This window comes from Mesoplodon densirostris, chromosome 1, assembly GCF_025265405.1.
Source record: "Mesoplodon densirostris isolate mMesDen1 chromosome 1, mMesDen1 primary haplotype, whole genome shotgun sequence".
Classification (NCBI taxonomy): Eukaryota; Metazoa; Chordata; class Mammalia; order Artiodactyla; family Ziphiidae; genus Mesoplodon; species Mesoplodon densirostris.
Genome location: NC_082661.1, coordinates 11,268,858 through 11,289,724, shown reverse-complemented (window position 1 = coordinate 11,289,724; position 20,867 = coordinate 11,268,858). Strand labels below are relative to the sequence as shown.

Here is a 20,867-nt window from a genome sequence, read left to right as displayed (position 1 = left end):
CATCAGGCCAATGAGAGGAGCAGGATGAGCAGGAAGGAGGGATGACACCTCCCAGTCCTGGCACCTGGCTCAGCTCCAGATTTGGAATCACCTGGGGACTTCAGACAGGGCTCCTTTTCTTTGGCTTCTGACATCAGGCCTAGAGTCAGGTGTGTTATGACAAATACAGAACATCATGTTGTCAAATGGTAATCTGGCAGTCAAACAATGTAAGACATGCCTTCATTGTATGAAAATGGCATACGATGGGCAGTGCATTTTATTCCATTAGAAAATGTTAAATTTCTGTATTTCCCAAAAAATCACAAAATAAAGGGCAGATTACATTAGGGAAATATTTGCAAATGATTACATCTGATTATTGAGTGGAAAAGAGGAGAGTAAAAATAGTTCTTATAGTATGACCTCAATTTTATAAAAAATAAAACATATATGCATTTTTTTAAAGAAGAAATATTTAGTCACTTAAAAGAAGCCAATATTACCAGGGGTCATATATTTTTTGTATTTATGCTCTTCTGAAGCTTCCATATTTTCTTCAATAAGTACTTATTTATTTTGTAATTTAGAAAAAATTTAATAATAAAAAAGAGACAGTTATACTCACTCCTGTGAATTATTTTAGGGAAATAACATAAAATTAAAACCAACTATAAGCATGAAGATATTTACTGTAGCTTTATCTTTGTGATTAAAAATGGAAATAACTTAAATATCAGGCAATAGTGGAACAGCTAAATAAGTTATTGTATATATATTCTGTGAAATATTGTGAAATCATTCAAATGATAATTATGATAACTATATAAGTATTACAATTATGATAGATGTTTCAAAGAAAAAGATGAAGGGCTTCCTTTGTGGCGCAGTGGTTAGGAGTCCGCCTACCAGTGCAGGGGACACAGGTTTGAGCCCTGGTCCAGGAAGATCCCACATGCCGCAGAGCAACTAAGCCCGTGCGCCACAACTACTGAGCCTGCGCTCTAGAGCCTGCGTGTCACAACAATTGAGCCCATGTGCCACAACTACTGAAGCCCACGTACTTAGAGCCTGTGCTCCGCAACAAAGAGAAGCCACCACAATGAGAAGCCACGCACCGCAATGAAGAGTAGCCCCTACTCGCTGCAACTACAGAAAACCCGCAAGCAGCAACGAGGACCCAATGCAACCAAAAATAAATAAATAAATTTTTAAAAAAAGAAAAGAAAATGATTAATAAAATGTATGTGTATTATGAAATTGTGTAAAATATGTTTTCATTTGGACAGGATTGGGAGAAAAATATGTGAATATAAAAAATTACATTAGCAAATGATTGTGGATAAAGATTGTGGATACATTTTTCTCTTTTAAAAAAATTGTGATATTGTTCTTTATATTTCAAAGGAGTAAAACTAGATGCTCTTAGATAAACACTTTCAGTATATGTCAGGGGGCTACGAGTGCCCTGCTTTGTCTTGTGGCTTCTAGGCCTCTTGATTTAGTCTGTCCACACTCAAGGCTTATTACAGGGAAGACTTTGAATTACAAGTCAGTCATCTACCCTGAGTAGAAGTACAAGTATGACACTTAGAGATTAGACATATCAGTGGCAAGTTGGCATTTGTTTTTAATTGCAACAATCGGAGGATTCTATGAAAGACCAGACAATGTGAAAGCCTGTTAGAGTGTCTCACAATCTATTTCCACCAAGGTCCAAGCTCACTAAGAATGTGAAAATCAATAGAATCATTTCTTCCCAAGAAATCATGATTGCCAACCACATACAACCTCGTGGGCTTAATCTAATTTATGAAATGCTTTTCCATGAGCACAATATTAAGCCATTGTTTATTTGGACTAATAAAATTCTGATGAATAAACCAAATAAGGAAGTCCTCTAGTTTATTCTTCCCTTAAAAACAGCCAATAACTGGATAAACACACACTGACAGAACCTAAGTGGCCCCAGGAATGAGATTTGCTGGCAGGTCCATTATGGGGACCCTCCCTGGAAAGAGGGAAAGGGTGAGAACGGGTGCTGACCTGGCTTCTCGTCCTTAATACTCAGGACAGCTATCACACTGGAGAATCTTACACGCAATATTTTTAACCTCTAAATTTGTCCAAAGTCACAGAGCTAGGAGGCGGCGGGACCAGAGCAGGACTCCTGTCTGTGTGTCTGGCTGTCTGTCTAACCGCAAAGCCCTCGCTGTCTCCAGCAACTCCTAACTGCCTCTCCTTGTGTGCAGGATGTAAGAGAAACACATCCCTCACACAGCTTCCTCGGGAGAAATCCATTTCATCATGACTGCTTTTCTCAGAAACAGCCTTTAGTCTAATAAACCTCAATTACCATGTCATAAGGTGCAGCGACTGATTCATTACACTGTAATAATTATCCATATTATGTAGAGCTATAAAAAGAGATCAATAACGAGAGTAACCAGATAATAAAGCAGACTGATGATTATCCATGAGGAAGTAAGGAGTGGGCGGAAGGTGTTTAAGGAAAAACTCAAGGAAAGATAGGCAGATGCCAAGTCTAGGCTGTCAATCTAGTACCCCTCCCCTTCAGCCAATCCCCCGCTCAGCTGCCGACTGTGCCTCCAACGTTACTGGGTGCCTTTCCTTTAAAATGTACTGACTGCACAAAGTGTGCACTCCTGGTCCCCATTTCATCCCCTTTGACAATGTCACAACCACTCCTAAACCTCACATGAAAGCAGCTCTGTATCCTGGACTGAGTCCTAACCAGGTAGAGGTTCGCCTCTGTCACTGGCCAGAAATATGATCTTGGGTAAGTCCCTCCCCCTTTCTGAGGTTGAGTTTCTTTATCTAGAACATGGGGTTGGCGATAGCTACCGCTGACGAAACAAGGTTGGTTTGGAATTCAAATGCTTTCGTTTAAATAAGACAGGATTGACCAATTTAAAATACCAATGTCACAAGGAAAATACTCTAACAATGTTATAAGGAAAATACTCTAGGGCCTCCTTGGTGGCGCAAGTGGTTGAGAGTCCGCCTGCCGATGCAGGGGATACGGGTTCGTGCCCCGGTCTGGGAGGATCCCATATGCCGCGGAGCGGCTGGGCCCGTGAGCCATGGCCGCTGAGCCTGCGCGTCCGGAGCCTGCGCGTCCGGAGCCTGCGCGTCCGGAGCCTGTGCTCCGCAGCGGGGGAGGCCACAACAGTGAGAGGCCCGCATACCGCAAAAAAAAAAAAAAAAAAAAATACTCTAACAGATGCAGTAAATGTCTTGGCACAAAGTGATGCTAGAGTTAGCGGGAGGCTGAGTGACCAAGGGTCAAGAGAAGGGTCTCAGTAAAGACACAGCCTGAGAAGGGAGGCTCAGGGGACCCAAGCCTGGAAGAGAATGAGGCATTGTCATCCTGAAAGATACACAAGCTGCAGCCCCTCTCCTTTAAAAGCTAACCCCTGAGGCCACCGGCCCTGAGCTTCAAACAACATTGTAAGCATGATGTGATTGCAGGGCGGTCAGCACAGCACCGGTTGGGGCTTGCCCGGCAGCTCAAACAGCCTGTGTCTTTGGCTATGTGTGAGGACAGCCTGGTCTTTCAGAAAGAGCTGAGTTAGCCCCTTCAGGCCAAGGTCATCATGGTCCATCCAGAACTTCGATTCCCCAAACCCTGTCTGATGTGTTCCCTTAAAACCCTGGTCTTAAAGCTGGTCACTGTGGTTTTGGTATCCTGGTGACTGACACAGCAAATTTAACTCCACTTTTACCCCAATCCTCATTACTTCTTCTCTTTGCAGGATGCACCTTAGAGAGGGAAGATCTTTCTTCAAATTCAAGGTGATAAAGCTTAGAGGGGTCAGTGCTATCAAAAAAAAGGCCTAGATTTATATTCCAGCTCTGTCAGTAAATTATAAGGTACTTAGGAACCCAAGTGCTGTGTTAGGCTCTTTTAATGTATTATCTAATGTAATGCTTTTAATCATCCAAGGATATTTACCAACCCCCTCTAAAAAATAGAAGAAAAGGAGGCTTAATAAACTCAAGTAATTTGCCCAAAGTCACAATAAATGCCCTTCTATTACTGATGCTAACCATCCATGACTCCCTAGGACCAGAAGAAGGAAATCCAGTATGAGGTTCAAAGAAAAGCCTTCGCTCACATGGAAAGTCCTTAGCTCACTGCCTGACACATGGTTAATTCCCAGCAAATGATACCTGGTATTAGTAATAGAACTGAATTAAAAGAACCTTTAAAGGATCACATACAGTACGTGGATTCCATGGACTTGTGCACATAGAAGCACGTGGTGTTAGAAGACATTTGGACAAGCGTGAAGGTCAGGAACTGAGCAGGACTACCAACAGTGTGACTGAAGTTGCTCATTATGTGCCATCTTAAGTGAGATAAGACAAAAACACAATTAAAAGCTACATAAGTATTAAAATATGCAAATAAAAGGAAAAAATTTTAATTCCTCAATTTTCTCTTTGACTAATTTCATTATTCCTAGGCGTGTGTACCCTGTCCTTATACACCATGTTTCAGCATCAGAATTATGTTCCTGTCCCTTTCCACAATCAGGCCACAACCAGGCCACCACTACCTTTCTTAGTTTTGGAAATAAGACCATGACTTCAGTCCTTGACCTTATGGGGTATATGTGCTCAGCCAAGCGGCTCAGCATTCATGTTGCTACCTATAGAATGGGAGAATTTTTGGGTAAATCTGATAAGGGATTTGTGTCTAAAGTAGGTAAGGAAATTTCATAACTCAATAGTGAAGAGACAAATAACCCAATTGAAAAATGAGCCAAAAATCGGAATAACATTTATCCAAAGAAGATATATAAATGGCCAATAAACACATGGAAAGATGCTCAACATCCTTAGCCATCAGGGAAATGCAAACCAAAACCACAATGAGAACCACTTCACACTCACTAGGATAGCTACAAAAAGACAGAGAATAAAAAGTGCTGAGGAGAATGTGGAGAAAGTGCCATCCTCATACACTGCTGATGGGACTGTAAAATGGTGTAGCAGCCTCTTTGGAAAACAATCTTGTAGTTCCTTAAAAAGTTAAACATTAGAATTACCATATGAGCCGGCAGTTCCAGTCCTAGGTATATACCCAAAAGAAATGAAAACATATGTTCACATAAAAACCTGCACAGGAATGTTCATAGTAGCATTATTTGTAATAGCTGGAAGATAAAAACAACACAAATTAACAGATGAATGGATAAATAAAAGGTGCTATATCCTTACAATGAAATATTATTCAGAAATAAAAATAACAAAGTACTGCTATATACTACTAAATGGAAAATTTTTTTTTTTGCGGTACGCAGGCCTCTCACTGTTGTGACCTCTCCCGTTGTGGAGCACAGGCTCTGGACGCGCAGGCTTAGCGGCCATGGCTCACAGGCCCAGCCGCTCCGCAGCATGTGGGATCTTCCCAGACCGGGGCACGAACCCGTGTCCCCTGCATCGGCAGGTGGACTCTCAACCACTGCACCACCAGGGAAGCCCAAAATGGAAAAATTTGAAAACATTACACTAAGGAAAGAAGACAGGTACACAGAGCCCAATGTTGTATGATTCCATTTCTATGAAATGTCCAGAATAGGCAAATCTATGGAGATAGTAGCTTAGTGGTTGCCTAGGCATGAGGAGGGGGTCATGAGGTCAGGGGGAAATGATGACTGACTGTTAACGGGTATAGGATTTCTTTTCGAAGTGACGAAATAGTCTACAATTGATTGTGGTGATGGTTGCAAAGCTCTGTGAATATACTAAAACCAACCAAATTGTGAGATTAAGTAGGTGAATTATATGAATTATATCTCAATAAAAGTATGATTTTTAAAAAATCCTATGCTTCACAAGCAGCTGGCATTCATTGCAACTGGACTGTGGTGTGGATTGTGCCATGGAGGGCAATGTGGTGTTGTCAGTAGTTAAAAGTATCGGTTCTGGATTCAGATTCACCTGGGTTCCAACACTGCTCTGCCTTTTATTGACTGCATAACTTAAGGCAACTCTGTGAGCCTTAATTTTGTCATCCATAGGATACTTCTTATAATACAGCCTTATGACTTTGAGTAGATTCAGTGGGATGATGCAAGTGAAGGGCTTATCATAGTACCTGGCATTTTATGAGTGCTCCATAGTAAGCAGTTGACTTCATCACCTTCATCCTCAACATCTCCATCCATGGTCAAACCAATTTACCAGCGCTCTTTCTGATGTGACCTTGGAAATTTCACTTACAAAGTAAGTGATGTATTCACTAATATATTATTTCTGTCTTCATCCCTTTCCTCTGCTTTGTCTCACCCAAGCAGAGTAGCAATCAGAAATATCACCATTATATTCTTATCTCCACCAACTTTAAAAGAGGAAAAACAGTTGTCCTAGTTTAGGGAAGCAAATGGAAGACAGCAGTGGAAGGATGCTCTGAGCCCACTTTACCTGGCTTTGGAGTTGATGTCATCGGACGTGGAGTGAAATGGTAGTTTTTCAGGCATAGAAGAGGAGCTTAGGTTCTTTCCCATGGAAAGAGCAATTGTCCAATGTGTTTATTTTGTCTTCCACACTGGCCAAGACAGACGCTTCAGAGGAAGCCATAAAAACCCATTAACATACTTAATTCACACTCTCGTACCATGGGAGACATATTACTGTTCCAGCCCCAGCTGTTCATCCATCCTTGCCCTGAATATTCAACATTCATGTCCTCTAGGCAGCTTACAGATTCAAACTAATTAATTCCTCTTACTATAAGAGAGTTCCCTGCCCCCTTCTCCATCTGTGAGCTTCTGCACTGACTCCTTACTGCCTGCCACCTCATGCCTGGTTGACCTTGTGCTTGAGGCCATTTAAAACTCTTGCACCATCAGTCATTTACTGAGGACCAGGAAGAGTGCTGGGCATTGGGGAGAAAGGAATATTGAGATCTGGTTCCTTTCTGAGAGGAGTTCTAAGTCTACTAGAGTGTATTTATTCTGCTATAACACAGTTGCCTAAAAATGTGTTAGTCTCCCTTGCTAGACAAACATATCTGCAGATAACAATAATGTAGGGTATAAATACTGAAATAGCACAGAAGAACAGCACAGAAGAGTGGTTTCTCAGAGGTCACTACACACTTCCATTTACATCTCACTGGCCAGAATTTAGCCTTATGACTTGATCTAGTTGTAAGGGAAGCTGGGGTATGTATTAATTTAATGGAGTGATAATGTGCCTGGAAACAAATTGTGGTTACGTTCCTAAGAAAGAAGGGGGGAATAAATTCTGGGAGCCAATTAGCAATCTCTGTCACAGGAGGCACCAATGATTTTTAATAAGGGAGTGGCATATTTAGATCTGTGGTTATGGGTATCTCTGCTAGCCCCAAAGTATCATCAGTAGGGAAGGATGTGGGGCAGGGAAGGCAGGACAGCAAGGGAAGGGAAGGGACGCAGCAACAATTGCCAGAGAACAACTAAAAGCCAAACTGTATTCATTAACTTTAACAACTAAGAGGACGTTGTCGGTAATCTTTGAGAAAGCTGTTTTATAAGAGTGGTAAGGTGGACACAACGACCCATGATGACAAAATTACCATTATTTTTGTTCCTTTTGTTGATCAAGGAACTAGCAATGTACTTGGGGAGAGACAGAAGACTGCAAAAATTGTAAAGAAATCATTGTGTCGAGTGTTAAAGGATAATAAAAAAAAGTGTGGAGTACAGAGGAGGGAGGCATTGAGTCTGACTTGAAGGAGAGCAGCACAGGAGAAACTGGCAAACGAAAGCTACCCCAACAAACAGACAAAGGCAAAGGGCACTTGGCCTCAGGAGAAACGCTATTTTGTTGTTGCTTTTTAAGTATTTCCAAGGCCATATATGGAGTATTCTCCATATTTACAAATTTTTTATGTTCCGGCCATTCTTCGCATTCACTCTCTCCATTCATCCAATTAACTTCACACATGCATTTATTCTATAAACTCCATGAGGGAGGAGACTTTGTCTTCTTCATCACCACATCTTCCATGCCTACAACAGTGCCTGTCATTGGTTGTTGCCCTAAGTGAACTAATCCAAGGCAGAAAGGCTAATTGGGGCTTTTAGCTCCTGCTTTTCACCATTTCCACCAGGGCACGTAGGTCTACGCAGTCCCAGCCTGAACAAACCGGACGTAACCAGAGTCAGCACCTCTCTCTTCCGGGAACCACCTACGCAGAGGTGCGGAACCGCTACAGCGGCGGCATCCTGAAGCAGCCGGAACATAGGCGTGGCGGAACCTGAAGGAAGCCGTACCTGGGGGCGGTGGAACCAAAGTGCGGCGCCCACGAAGCCACCCGGACTCTGTTTGGAACGGAAGCGCAGTGGCCGCCGCTTCCTGGTTGCGGGTCGGCGCCGAGGGCCGGGCTTAGCCGCAGCGATGTTGCCCTACACGGTGAATTTTAAGGTGTCGGCGCGCACCCTCACCGGGGCCCTCAGTGCCCACAACAAGGCGGCGGTGGACTGGTGAGGGCGCGGGGCTCCGAGGCCGCCAGGCTCGGCCAGGAGTTTGTGAGGGGAAGGGGACAAAACAAGAGGTTTCACCGCCCCCCCCCCCCGGCTTAGTTTGGCCTCGCAAAGACTGGGTGCCGCCTTCACACTTGGAGTTTTTCATTTAAATGCTGGGTTTGTGTTGTTACTATAAAAGCTGTAAATGCCCCACGTGGGAACTTTCCCTGTGTGGATATATTTGCCCTCGTTCTACCATCTCTGTTTCTCTTTGCTCTTTTCTCCACACCTTCCTCACCCTCCCAGTCCCGTCTCTTAACCTCTCTCCAGTCTCCAGCCTTCTCTCCCCAATGTCAATTCCCCTGACCACGTTCTCGTCCCCATTCTGTCTTCTTTCTCTTTCATCCCTGTTTCTTACCTTTATTCATTCAACAGTGTGCCGGACCCTGTGCCAGGCTCCTGTGCTCTCGCCGGCACTTCATTTCACCTTTATCGGTTTACTGTAAAAAGACACTGCAAATTAACAACTAGACAAATATAAAGCAAACTGCGGTAGCTGTGGCTACTGGGAATGTTGGCAAGAGTACCGAAACCTCCTGTTCACTGTTTGTCTTTTTATCTGGTGGGAAGGACCGGGGCTAATCACAGATACCGGGGAGCATGGTCCCACGCACTTTGTGGATGCTCAGTATTAAATGTTGAATAAGACAAGGTATATGCCCTCAAAGACAAATAGACGACAGGAGTTGCTTTATGCGTCTTCACGGCTCTACGTGCATATCTCTCAGAACCTTCTTTTTTTTATCTGAAAGAAAAACTAAACAAGCTTTTTTAAAGCTAAACGAGACATTTAATTTAAATGCTATAATGTAAAATACTAGCCTTTGGGCTTAAATAATTTTATTAATGATGGTGCATGTTAGTTAGATTTCTCACTTATTTAGGCTGCCTCTTGGCAAGAGAGAAGTTGCTTTGCTTTGCTTTTTACTTAAATTTTAACACTTTTTGTTAGGGGCTGGCAAGGTTTAATTGCTTATGGATGTCATTCGCTGGTGGTAGTGATTGATTCCAATACTGCTCAAACGCTTCAAGTTTTAGAAAAACATAAAGCTGATGTTGTCAAGGTAAGTCAGATCCGACTTTGACCCTATAACATATTGTCTATTCTAAAGTTTTAAATATCGCTAGAATCTCAGTAAGTCATATGTACACATGTTGAATAGGTTTTAAGTATGATAATCTATTTGGGGTAGCCTAGTATTTCCATATATAATGTCACATCAGGATGAGCTAGAATGGCTCAGATGAGCTAGAATGAGCTAAAATGCTAGTTCTTAGGTCATTTCAAAGCTGGTGGAAAACACTAATTCTGCCATGTACTGGACCACTCATTCACTCATTAATTTTGAGCCCCTAACATGTGCTAAGGATATAGAGATGAAAGCCCTCAAGCAATTCATTGTCTAGTGAGGAAGAATGAAAAGAAAACATACAAATACAGTGTGGTAAGTGAGACCTGCCTAATATGCTGTGGAAAGACAAAGGAGCTACAGGTCACCTCGTTTTAGGGATCAGAGGAGGGTCTCAGAAGTCTTTTCATTTTAGGGACTGTAAACAGTAGTTGGCCAAGTGAAAATTGGGAGAGGTGCACTGCAGGAAAAAGGGAGGATATACACAAAGGGAAGTAATATGTGTAAGGATGGCTAAAAGATGGGATACACATGTAGGAGTGATGAAAGAAGGCAGCTGGAGAAATTCACCTGCCCCAAAAGGTTTGTAAGATTATGAAGGAATCTGGATTTTTAAGTAGGAGATTGATACGATCGTATTTGCATTTAGGAAAACTCATTCTGGCAGCAGTGGAGGATCTGTTGGAAAAAAGGCAAGACAAGGCAGTGGGATCATTTAGAGAATTGCAGTAATTTGGGCAGGAAATTCTTAGGGCCTAAAATAAAGCAGAGGCGTGAAGGAGTTCCATTTAGGAGCTAAGAGGTAAACTTGATAGCCTTTAGAGTAAACAGTCTTAAGGGAGAGTCAGAATAGAATGACTCCAAGATTTCTGTTTGAGTAGTTGAATGGCAGTGTTGCTTTGATGAGGTGAGTGTGTGAGAAGTCGGTGAGTGTAAGTGTTTAACGTGCCACGTTCGAGACACCTGGGGCAATTGAATTATACTGATCTGAAATTTTAGGGGAGCTGTTACAATTGGAGATAGAGATTTGGGGTCTTTTTCATCGTTAACAGGTTTACTGAGATATTCATACCATTTAAATTCACCCACTTAAAGCATACAATTCCCTGGCTTTCAGTATATCCACAGAGTTGTGTAGCTGTCACCACAGTCAGTTTCATAACCCCCAAAAGAAACCCTGTACCCATTAGCAGTTGCTACCCGTGCCTTTTCCCCGTCCCCTTCATCCCTAGGCAGCCACGAATCTACTTTCTGTCCTGTAGATTTGTCTGTTCTAGACATTTCAAATAAATGAGACGATACAATATGTGCCTGGCTTCTCTCACCTAGAAGAATGTTTTCAAGGTTCATCCATGTCATAGCGTACGTCAGTCCTCTATTCCTTTTTATTGCTGAATAGTATTCCACTGTATGATAGACACCATTTATTTATTGATGGACATGTGGGTATTTCCCACTTTTTAGGTACTATGAATAATACAGCTGTGAACATTTGTGCACAGTCTGTTTGTGTGAACCTATGTTTTCATTTCTCTTGGGTATATGCCTAGGATTAGAATTGCCGACTCATGGTAACTCTGTGTTTAACTTTTTGAGGAACTGCCAGACCATTTTCCAGAGGCTGCACTATTTTACATTCCTGTAGCAGCGTACGAGGGCTCCAATTTCTCCTCATCCTGAGCAACACTTGTTATTATATGTCCTTTTGATTATAGCCATCCTAGCAGATATGAAGTGGTTCTCATTGTGGTTTTGGTTTGCATTTCCCTGATGGCTAATGATGTTTAGCATCTTTTCATGTGTTTTTTGGCCATTTGTATATCTTTTTTGAGAACTGTCTGTTCATTCCTTTACCCATTTTAAAATTGTATTTTTAAAAATTTTGGAGTTGTAAGAGTTCTTTATGTATTCTAGATCCAAGTCCCTTATCAGATATATGGTTGGCAAATATTTTCCCTCATTCTGTGAGTTATCTTTCACTTTTTTGATAGTGCCCTATGAAGCACAAATGTTTTAAATTTTGATGTAGGTATAATGTTTTTCTTTTGTTGCTGTATCCAAGAACCATTGCTCTTCCCAATGTCAATAAGATTTACACCTTTGTTTTCATCTAAGAATGTATGGTTTTAGCTCTTATATTTAAATTTCAGATCCATTTTGAGTTAATTTTTGTATGTAATATGAAGTAGAGAAAAATACAGGTGATTTTTTTTTAATACTAACCTGTGTCTTGTGATCTTGCTAAACTTGTTAGATCCAGTAATTTGGGTGATTTTTTTTTTTTTTTTTTTTTTTACATAGACAATCATGTTACCTTCAGATAACGACAGTTTGGGTTTTTCACTGATAGTCTAGTGTCTTTTATTTCTTTTCCTTTGTCCTATTGTGTTGACTGGGACCTCTACTACAATGAATAGAAGTGGAGGGAGGATACTCTTGTCTTATTCCTGCGCCTAGGAGGAAAGCATTCATTCAATTCTGATGTTAGGTATAGGGTTTTTTTTTTTTTGTTTTTTGGGGGGTTTTTTTTTGAGAAAAAATACATTCTCTCTCCCCCCCATTTCTATCTTTTTGGCATTTCTGGAGTTTTCATTTCTTAGTGTAGATCTGTGTTTCAGTCTGGCATCATATTCCTTTTGCCTGAAGAATTTCCTTTAAGTTCTTGAGGCATGTATCTGATATTGTTTGATCCTTTCAGCTTTTATTTGGCTGAGAAACTATTTCACCAGTTTTTCTTTTTCTTTTTTTCTTGTAGTGCTTTAAAGATATCACTCCACTATCTCCCAGCTTGGGTAATTTTTAATGAGAAATTTTTGTCTTTGTTTCTCTGTATGCATTGTATCTTTTCTCATCTCATCTCCTTATCTGGGTTTTCAGCAGTTTAATTATGCTGTGTTTAGGTGATTTTTTTTAACATTTTTATTGGAGTATAATTGCTTTACAATGGTGTGTTAGTTTCTGCTTTATAACAAAGTGAATCAGTTATACATATACAGATATCCCCATATCTCTTCCCTCTTGCGTCTCCCTCCCTCCCACCCTTCCTATCCCACCCTTTCAGCTGGTCACAAAGCACCGAACTGATCCTCCTGTGCTATGTGGCTGCCTCCCGCTGGCTATCTATTTTACATTTGGTAGTATATATATGTCCATATATACACTACCACTCTCTCACTTTGTCCCAGCTTACCCTTCCCCCTCCCCATGTCCTCAAGTCCATTCTCTAGTAGGTCTGATTTTTTTTTTTTTTTTGGTACGCGGGCCTCTTACTGTTGTGGCCTCTCCCATTGCGGAGCACAGGCTCCGGACGCGCAGGCTCAGCGGCCATGGCTCACGGGCCCAGCTCCGCGGCATGTGGGATCTTCCCGTACCGGGGCACGAACCCGTGTCCCCTGCAACGGCAGGCGGACTCTCAACCACTGCACCACCAGGGAAGCCCTGCTTTTTTTTTTTTAATATGTACACTACTTGACGTTTACAAAGATGGAATTCAGGTACCACACACACACACACACACACACACAAAACAATAATTCTTATCCGTGGTAGTTTTATTCTGTAAAGTTTTTGCAAACACTGAGTTAGCATATACTGAAACATTGATGGCTCCTCGGGGAAATACATGGTGTGGTTCCGAGTGAGCCTTTAGTCACAATATTTTCATCAACTGATTGATACATAACCTTGTTTTTTATGTGTTTCTGTTAAAAGACATTTATTATATTGTTGATTTATTATCATTGAGCTCATGACCGATAGCAGTATAATTCATGCCTGGACAAAGGTTATTTCACGTGTCTTTTTTCTGTAAGGCACGTCACAACTTCTTGTGCTTAGGAGCACTAGACAGCACTTCGACGCTGCACTTGAGGACCATTTTAAACAGTGAAATCATCAACAGGAAGCACAAAAATGCAAAACTCATGGTACTTAATAGATCTCAGAAAAGACATTTGTTTACATTATGAGAACTGGAACAAGAGTGTCTCATTCAACCACAGCTGGGATGCAGTTGTATGTTGAGTGACTCAGATTTTTCACTACCCTGCACATGTCCATGAATGACTGCAAAAGCACTGCAAAATACTGATTTTGCAAATAAAATCACAAATACATTTTAGCGAGTAAGCAAATTCACAAATACAGAATCTGCAAATAATGAGGAGGGAGAGTATACATACATTCACACATGTGAATATATATACACATTCAAACATACATGCATATATATATGCCTACGCACACATTTTATTAAAAAAATTCTTGCCTGAGGAAAAGATGCGTTGGAGTAGAAACCTAAGGCTTATTAACACTGGAGTTCAGAAAACTTCTTGTTTCCATCTTTTTCATGAAGGCTGTTGGAATTGGTTAGCATGCTTCCCTAACCTAGCATTTTCTATGAGTGCTTACTTATAAATACACACATCTGTGTGTCTGTGTACATATGTCTACATAGGTATATATTTGAAGAGTCTGTGGTGTTAAGTTCGTTTACTGAACACATACTCGAACGTCAGCTGCAGGCACTGTGTTAAGGCTGCGGGATAGACATGGGAGCGAGGCCTTGGTGATCCTGCCCTATGGAGTGGGATTGGTGATAGGGTTGGTGATAGGTCAAAAGAAAGTAAACAGAATAATTAACAAAATGTTGTGTGGGAAATGTTCTGAAGTAAGCAAGTAGGATGCTGAGCTAGAGGGGAGGGGAGGTTGTGTCCAGGGAAGGCCTTGGCTCAGAGTAAGGACTCTGTTTTATTCCTTACTCTGCCAGTATTTGATGCTCAGTTAATTTCTTGATTTTGTGCCAGGATTCTTGTGTTTTTTATTTTTTTTTAAACAACTATTCTTAATGATATTACTAAAACTATGATGCACAAATTTGTTTTTTAGAGAAAAAACTGTTAATGTTATTTTCCAGTTTTATGAGAGGGATAGCCAGAGTTTTTGTTTGCTTTTGTTTTCTTCCTTTGCAAGGTTTTTGTAGCTGTAAGTTGTCTCCTTTTAATTAGAAGAATAGAATGCAGGAAAAGATTCTGCTTAGCAATTTAGGATTTTACATGTTATGTCAGAATTAGGTTTTATGGTTATTACTATGATCAAATGATATACCAATGATCATACCATTTTAAGATATGGTATTCCGGAGTTTTTTACGTGAATTCCCCATAGTATTAAGGTTGTGCATCATTTTTCATATTTTAAAGGCAGGAACATTGTGATGTTTTCAAAAATATTTTAATTACAACTTTTAAAAAATATCATAAATAATAAAAATGTCCGACTTTCAAGATGGAAGCTAGTTTCCTTTTTAAAAAATTTTTATTGGAGTATAGTTGATTTACAATGTTGTGTTAGTTTCTGCTGTACAGCAAAGTGAATCAGTTATACATACACACATACCCACTTTTTTTTTTTTAGATTCTTTTCCCATATAGCCCATTACAGAGTATTAAGTAGAGTACCCTGTGCTGTACAGCAGGTTCTTATCAGTTATCTATTTTATATATAGTAGTGTGTAAATGTCAATCCCAATCTCTCAATTTATCCCTCCCCCTGCCCTTATCCCTTGGTAATCATAAGTTTGTTTACTATATTCATGACTCTACTTCTGTTTTGTAAATAAGTTCGTTTGTACCCTTTTTTTTAAGATTCTGTATATAAGCAATATCATATGATATTTGTCTTTCTGTACCTGACTTACTTCACTCAGTATGACAATGTCTGGGTCCATTCGTGTTGCTATAAATGGCATTATTTTGTTCTTTTTTATGGATGAGTAATATTCCATTGTATGTATGTACCACATTTTTATCCATTCCTCCATTGAGGGATATTTAGTTTGCTTTCATGTCCTGCCTATTGTAAATAGCGCTGCAGTGAGCATGGGGGTGCATGTCTCTTTTTGAATTATGGTTTTCTCCGGGTATATGCCCAATAGTGGGATTGCTGGGTCATATGGTAGTTCTATTTTTAGTTTTTTAAGGAACCTCCATACTGTTCTCCATAGTGGCTGTACCACTTTATATTCCCACCAACAGCATAGGAGGGTTCCCTAGTTTCCTATTTTTATAATATAAGTGTAGAATGTAGTTTGGGTTCCAGTTGGTGTTTTATAAACATTAGGTATAGTTTCATCCAGTGCAAGTACTTACTTGATTTGATTTCTTCTTGATACTAGGTTAAATGGGCCAGGGAAAATTATCACCATAACATCGGCTCACCATACTCCTTGCGCTTAGCTTCTGCTGATGTCAATGGAAAGATCATCGTTTGGGATGTAGCAGCAGGAGTAGCTCAGTGTGAGATCCAAGAGCATGCCAAGCCTATTCAGGGTGAGGAAAGTCTGTACTCCGCCAAGTGTCTGTATTAATACACTTACTCTTAGCGTGGTTGGTTTTTCCCATTCGTTTAATTTCATCACTTCTCAGTTAACTCTTGATTGTGTTTAGCCTGTTCCGCTGATCCGAATCTAGCTTTCTTTTCCTTATCAATATGCTTCGGGGCTTATTTCCTCAAATCTCAGTTGATTTGTGCTTTGGTAAAATGCATTAATTTCAATCTTGCCCTCAGTTGAGCATGATGAGAAAAATTAAGCTGCTGTAAACAGTTTTGTAAATGTAAGCTATAATATAAGTAAACTTGCCTGAACTGCTCTTTTGAATTAGCCCTCAGTGCTTACTTTCTCTTAATAGAGATAAATTTTTTTTCTCATTTTCATATAGATCATTTGTTTGCTTGCTTATGTTACTGACCTATAATCAATACAGTATTCCTGGGCTCTTCAGGCTTTGACTGAGTGGCTCTCTTGACTGAGTGAATCTTTTAAATGACTATTTAAAAAATACTTACCAAGTACTTACTGTACTATTGAACTAGATCCTTATCCTCTTTATTGTTATGAAAAAACATGAAATTCTGTAAAGTCCCATTAAGTAATTCCACAAAACATTAGGAGAGTCTGACATTGATCATGGCTGGGACAGTCTTTGACATAAAGTTTTAAATAAGGAATAGTGTAAATTGCTTTGTATTTTCTTTGAAGTAATATTTCAGATTACTTGGAAATTTTGACCTCTAGATTCTAATGTCCAGACAGCTCATTTTTATATAAAATTAGCTTTTCCTATCAATCCTGACACATATATGCAACATTGAAGGGGGGTAGTTAAGATTTTAAGGATTATGTAAACACACACACACATACACACACACACAACTAGATATCAAGGACACATTAGACAAGTAATTTGAAGTGGGTGATTTCTGAATTTTGCCTTTATTTTTCTGGTCTTTACAGATGTTCAGTGGTTATGGAATCAAGATGCTTCCCGAGATTTATTGCTTGCTATCCATCCGCCAAATTATATTGTGCTCTGGAATGCAGATACTGGCACCAAACTCTGGAAGAAGAGCTATGCAGATAACATGCTTTCTTTTTCCTTTGACCCTTTTGATCCCTCACATTTAACTTGTGAGTACTAGTTTCTTGTGGAAAATGAGTTGAGGTGTTTGTAACATATATGGTTAATGCTACACACACACACACACACACACACACACATACACACCCTTCATACATCTATAATGTTAAAATGAGAAACACATCTAGTTCATATATTTTCAGCTCCTATTACAGATACTATGATGGTTAGAAATTTAAATCAGCAAGCCAGACCTTCACTGTGTGGAGTTTGTGAACAGAATTAGATTAGTCAGAGAAAGAGTTGCTGTGTTACTCTAATTCAGACTTAATTAAATTTTTTTCTAGGAACATCGAAAGAACCTGAGTCAAGGGTTTCATTTAGTCTGTGGCCAGATTCATTTCTTCCTTTTTAAAAAATTGTTTTAATTCATGCCGTGTATTTTGAGTGCCATAAACAGATGCGTGTCAGGAAAAGACCAAGCCCAAGGGATTTTTTTCTCGTGGAGGCTGTTTTTCCCAATGTGCTTTTGATATTTTACTGAGCTACTGATCTAAAAATCAGATTCTAGACAGATACTTTTATGACTAAATTATGTAGAAAATATTTTTTATTCAGTTATCCAACAGATATTTCTTGAGCTATTGTTATATGCCAGGAGTGTTCTGGGAACCTGGAATATATCAGTGAACCAAGGCAAGAATTCCTTCCTTCATAAAGTTTTCATTCTAGTGAGGGAGGGTCAGATTGTAAACTATGAACATAATGAATTAATAAATTACAATATATTAAGAGGTTATAAGTGGTATAAAAAAGTAAAACAAGGTAAAGGGAGTGGGAAAATGGGAGTGGGCAAGTTGTTGTATTAGATGAAGTGGTCAAAGTAGGCTTCATTTTGATATTTGATCAACGGCTTGAAAGAGGCAAGGGGATTAACTGTGGTAAAGAATGTTTTCCCTGGATTTGAATGACTCAAAATTCTAACATGTATCCACCAACATTTATTGAGGGGTGTGTGTATGTGTGAGTGGCTGGAGGGAGAGTAGGACAGACAAGTAGAAATTAAAATGGGAAACAGCTGTATAAATAATTGCAATACAATGTGTTTAGCCTTCGTATATATAAATGTGTGTATATGAACGTATGTGTACACTCACTCACTCATTCACTCACTAGTTTGCTGTGAATGCAGTGCTGTGGGAGCACAGAGGAGGGCTGGCCTGGCTGGCAGAGCCAGGGAGTGAGGGCATCACACAAGAAGGGGAATGACTGGGACCTTGAAGGGTGACTTCTGTAATCTGAAAGGAGACAAGGCTTCAGGCTAATTTACTGCATCTCTGTAATTTGGTTGATGAAAGCACTATATATTTCAAAGCATCAGTTGACCTAACATCTTTTTTTTTTTTTTTTTTTTTTTTTTTGCGGTACGCGGGCCTCTCACTGTTGTGGCCTCTCCCGTTGCGGAGCACAGGCTCCGGACGCGCAGGCTCAGCAGCCACGGCTCACGGGCCCAGCCGTTCCACGGCACGTGGGATCTTCCCGCACCGGGGCACGAACCCGTGTCCCCTGCATCGGCAGGCGGACTCTCAACCACTGCGCCACCAGGGAAGCCCTGACCTAACATCTTTAATTTGCTCATTGAATGTGCTGGGGTTGTCATGATTCTTGAATGCTGCTTTGTTCCCTGTGTTTAAAGCAGCCTTGCGGATGGCCAGGATAGATAAGACTTTTATAATCAGATATGTATTAGTCTCAGCCCGTTTTGAGGGGGATTATCTTTTCAGTCATAAAAAGGCATAATTTGTGTTGTTAAATGTGATGCTGTCCCCTTGAATATTTCTGTTTCCTGTACACTTAGTAAACAGCTGTTGGTACTTTCCTTTTTTTTTTTTTTTTTTTTTGCGGTACAGCGACCATGGCTCACGGGCCCAGCCGCTCCGCGGCACGTGGGATCCTCCCGGACCGGGGCACGAACCCGTGTCCCCTGCATCGTCAGGCGGACTCTCAACCACTGCGCCACCAGGGAAGCCCCGGCACTTTACTTTTACTCTAGATGTAAAGAGAAAAAGAACACTCTTTACACATCCCGAGGTTCAATTTGATACGCAAGAAGAAAAAGGAAATATGTTTAGACTGAGTAGCTCATGATAATGATGAAAAATGAGTATCATCAAGTCAAATATTTGAACTTACCAAGTGTGGTATGCAGAGCCTCTTACATATGGGATTTTTTATTTCTTACTGTGAATTTTATATTCTGAAAGTCTTTGGATTTTGAAGTTATGGGATATAATGAGGAAAGGTTTTTAATGAAAGTCCATGCACTGAATATATTTGGAAGAACAAACATTTGTTCTTTCTGCCAGTAACCTTCTGGTATCTTTTTAATATAAAACATTAATTTGGAATGCTGAGCTTGGAGGCCTCTGATGAATTGTAATGGACCACCAGTTTCACTTTAACTTGGACAACATTCCCGTTATGTTATGACTGCATAACACTGCCAGTTCTATATTATTAAAATTATCATTACCTTGCTCTCAAATTTGTATTGGAATGAAACTCTGTGCTATACTAGATTAAACTTTAATCAGAGTTTTGCTTCTCTCAATACAGTACTCACCAGTGAGGGCATTGTATTCATCTCAGACTTCTCTCCATCCAAGCCACCCTCAGGCCCTGGGAAAAAAGTGTACATATCCAGCCCACACTCCAGCCCAGCTCACAGCAAGCTGGCTGCAGCCACAGGGGCCAAGAAGGCTCTTAATAAAGTGAAAATCTTAATCACTCAAGAGAAACCTAGGTAAGTTACAAGTGTAAAACTAACAGAAACATTCATTTATTTATTCAACGTTTATCTAGTTATCATCTATTATGAAAACATCATTTTTGGAGATGTACTAAGATTAATTTTCTTCTTCATGTTACCCTTTCTTGTTCGTAATTTTGAATTTATAAGGGGAAAAATGTTTTTTGTTTCTTCCCCTAAGAAGAGATTTAGCATTAACGTGGCTCCTTTGTTTCCAGTAATGTGGTAAACAACCCCCATTGATTTTGACACATGAAAAGTTTTGACTTCTGAAAATAAGAGAGAAAGATTCTAAGATTATGGCCACTGAACACATTAAAAATTGGGGGACAAAAGCTGGATTTTCATTTTAAATACATTTTCCTGACTTAAATGCTGTGTAATCTCATTAGCCAATAAAATATAGGTGTTTTTCTCATGCATGTAAAGATGTTTCCCATACTGGTTAAGGGCCAAGATTCTAAGGGAAGCTGTAGCTCTGTGACTCTAAGTATAATTTAATCTTGTTCAAATTTCACTCTCCCAATCTCTAAGATAGTGTTTGAAAGGATTTCTTAGGGTTGTAAGGATTAATAGGTGCAATAGCTTAAGTACTGAACATAGTGTCTGATACTCAATAAGCATTCTTTTGGTAAAGGCTAGCTATTATTGTTTATTTCAGAAATTTCAACTGAGTACAATTTTATTTTAAAGAACTAATTTTATGCATTAAAAATAGATTTCTATCTTTTTTCTAGTGCTATGGTAGTTCTTATATTTTTATTGCTTTGGTAGTTTTTTTGGAATTCATTTTTTAAAAGCTTTTATTTTTAATATGCTAAGATTATTCTGTCTAGACTTTGTGGGTAATTACCTAAAAAATGTAGAATACAAATTGCTCTACAAATACATTCTGAATTTATATGTAAATATCATTTTTATATAGTAAACCATAGGCTGATTAAATTCACTAATTTATCTCTCACCCTGTGCTGAAATAATTTAAGATTGC

At 39.8% G+C, this 20,867-nt stretch overlaps 1 protein-coding gene across 3 annotated transcripts in view; it reads left to right on the top strand.

The window, feature by feature from the left end:
- Positions 1-8,151: 8,151 nt before the first annotated feature.
- WDR11 (WD repeat domain 11) overlaps positions 8,152-20,867 on the top strand; it is a 56,630-nt gene continuing 43,914 nt past the window's right edge. The window contains exons 1-5 of one of the 3 annotated variants that reach the window (XM_060098797.1): positions 8,152-8,477; positions 9,472-9,583; positions 15,825-15,978; positions 16,944-17,117; positions 19,684-19,870. In XM_060098797.1, coding sequence (XP_059954780.1) covers positions 8,392-8,477; positions 9,472-9,583; positions 15,825-15,978; positions 16,944-17,117; positions 19,684-19,870 — 713 coding nt within the window. In that variant the 5' untranslated portion in view covers positions 8,152-8,391. The remainder of the gene's footprint in view (positions 8,478-9,471; positions 9,584-15,824; positions 15,979-16,943; positions 17,118-19,683; positions 19,871-20,867) is intronic. The other 2 variants (XM_060098792.1, XM_060098801.1) reach the window with 2 other exon arrangements.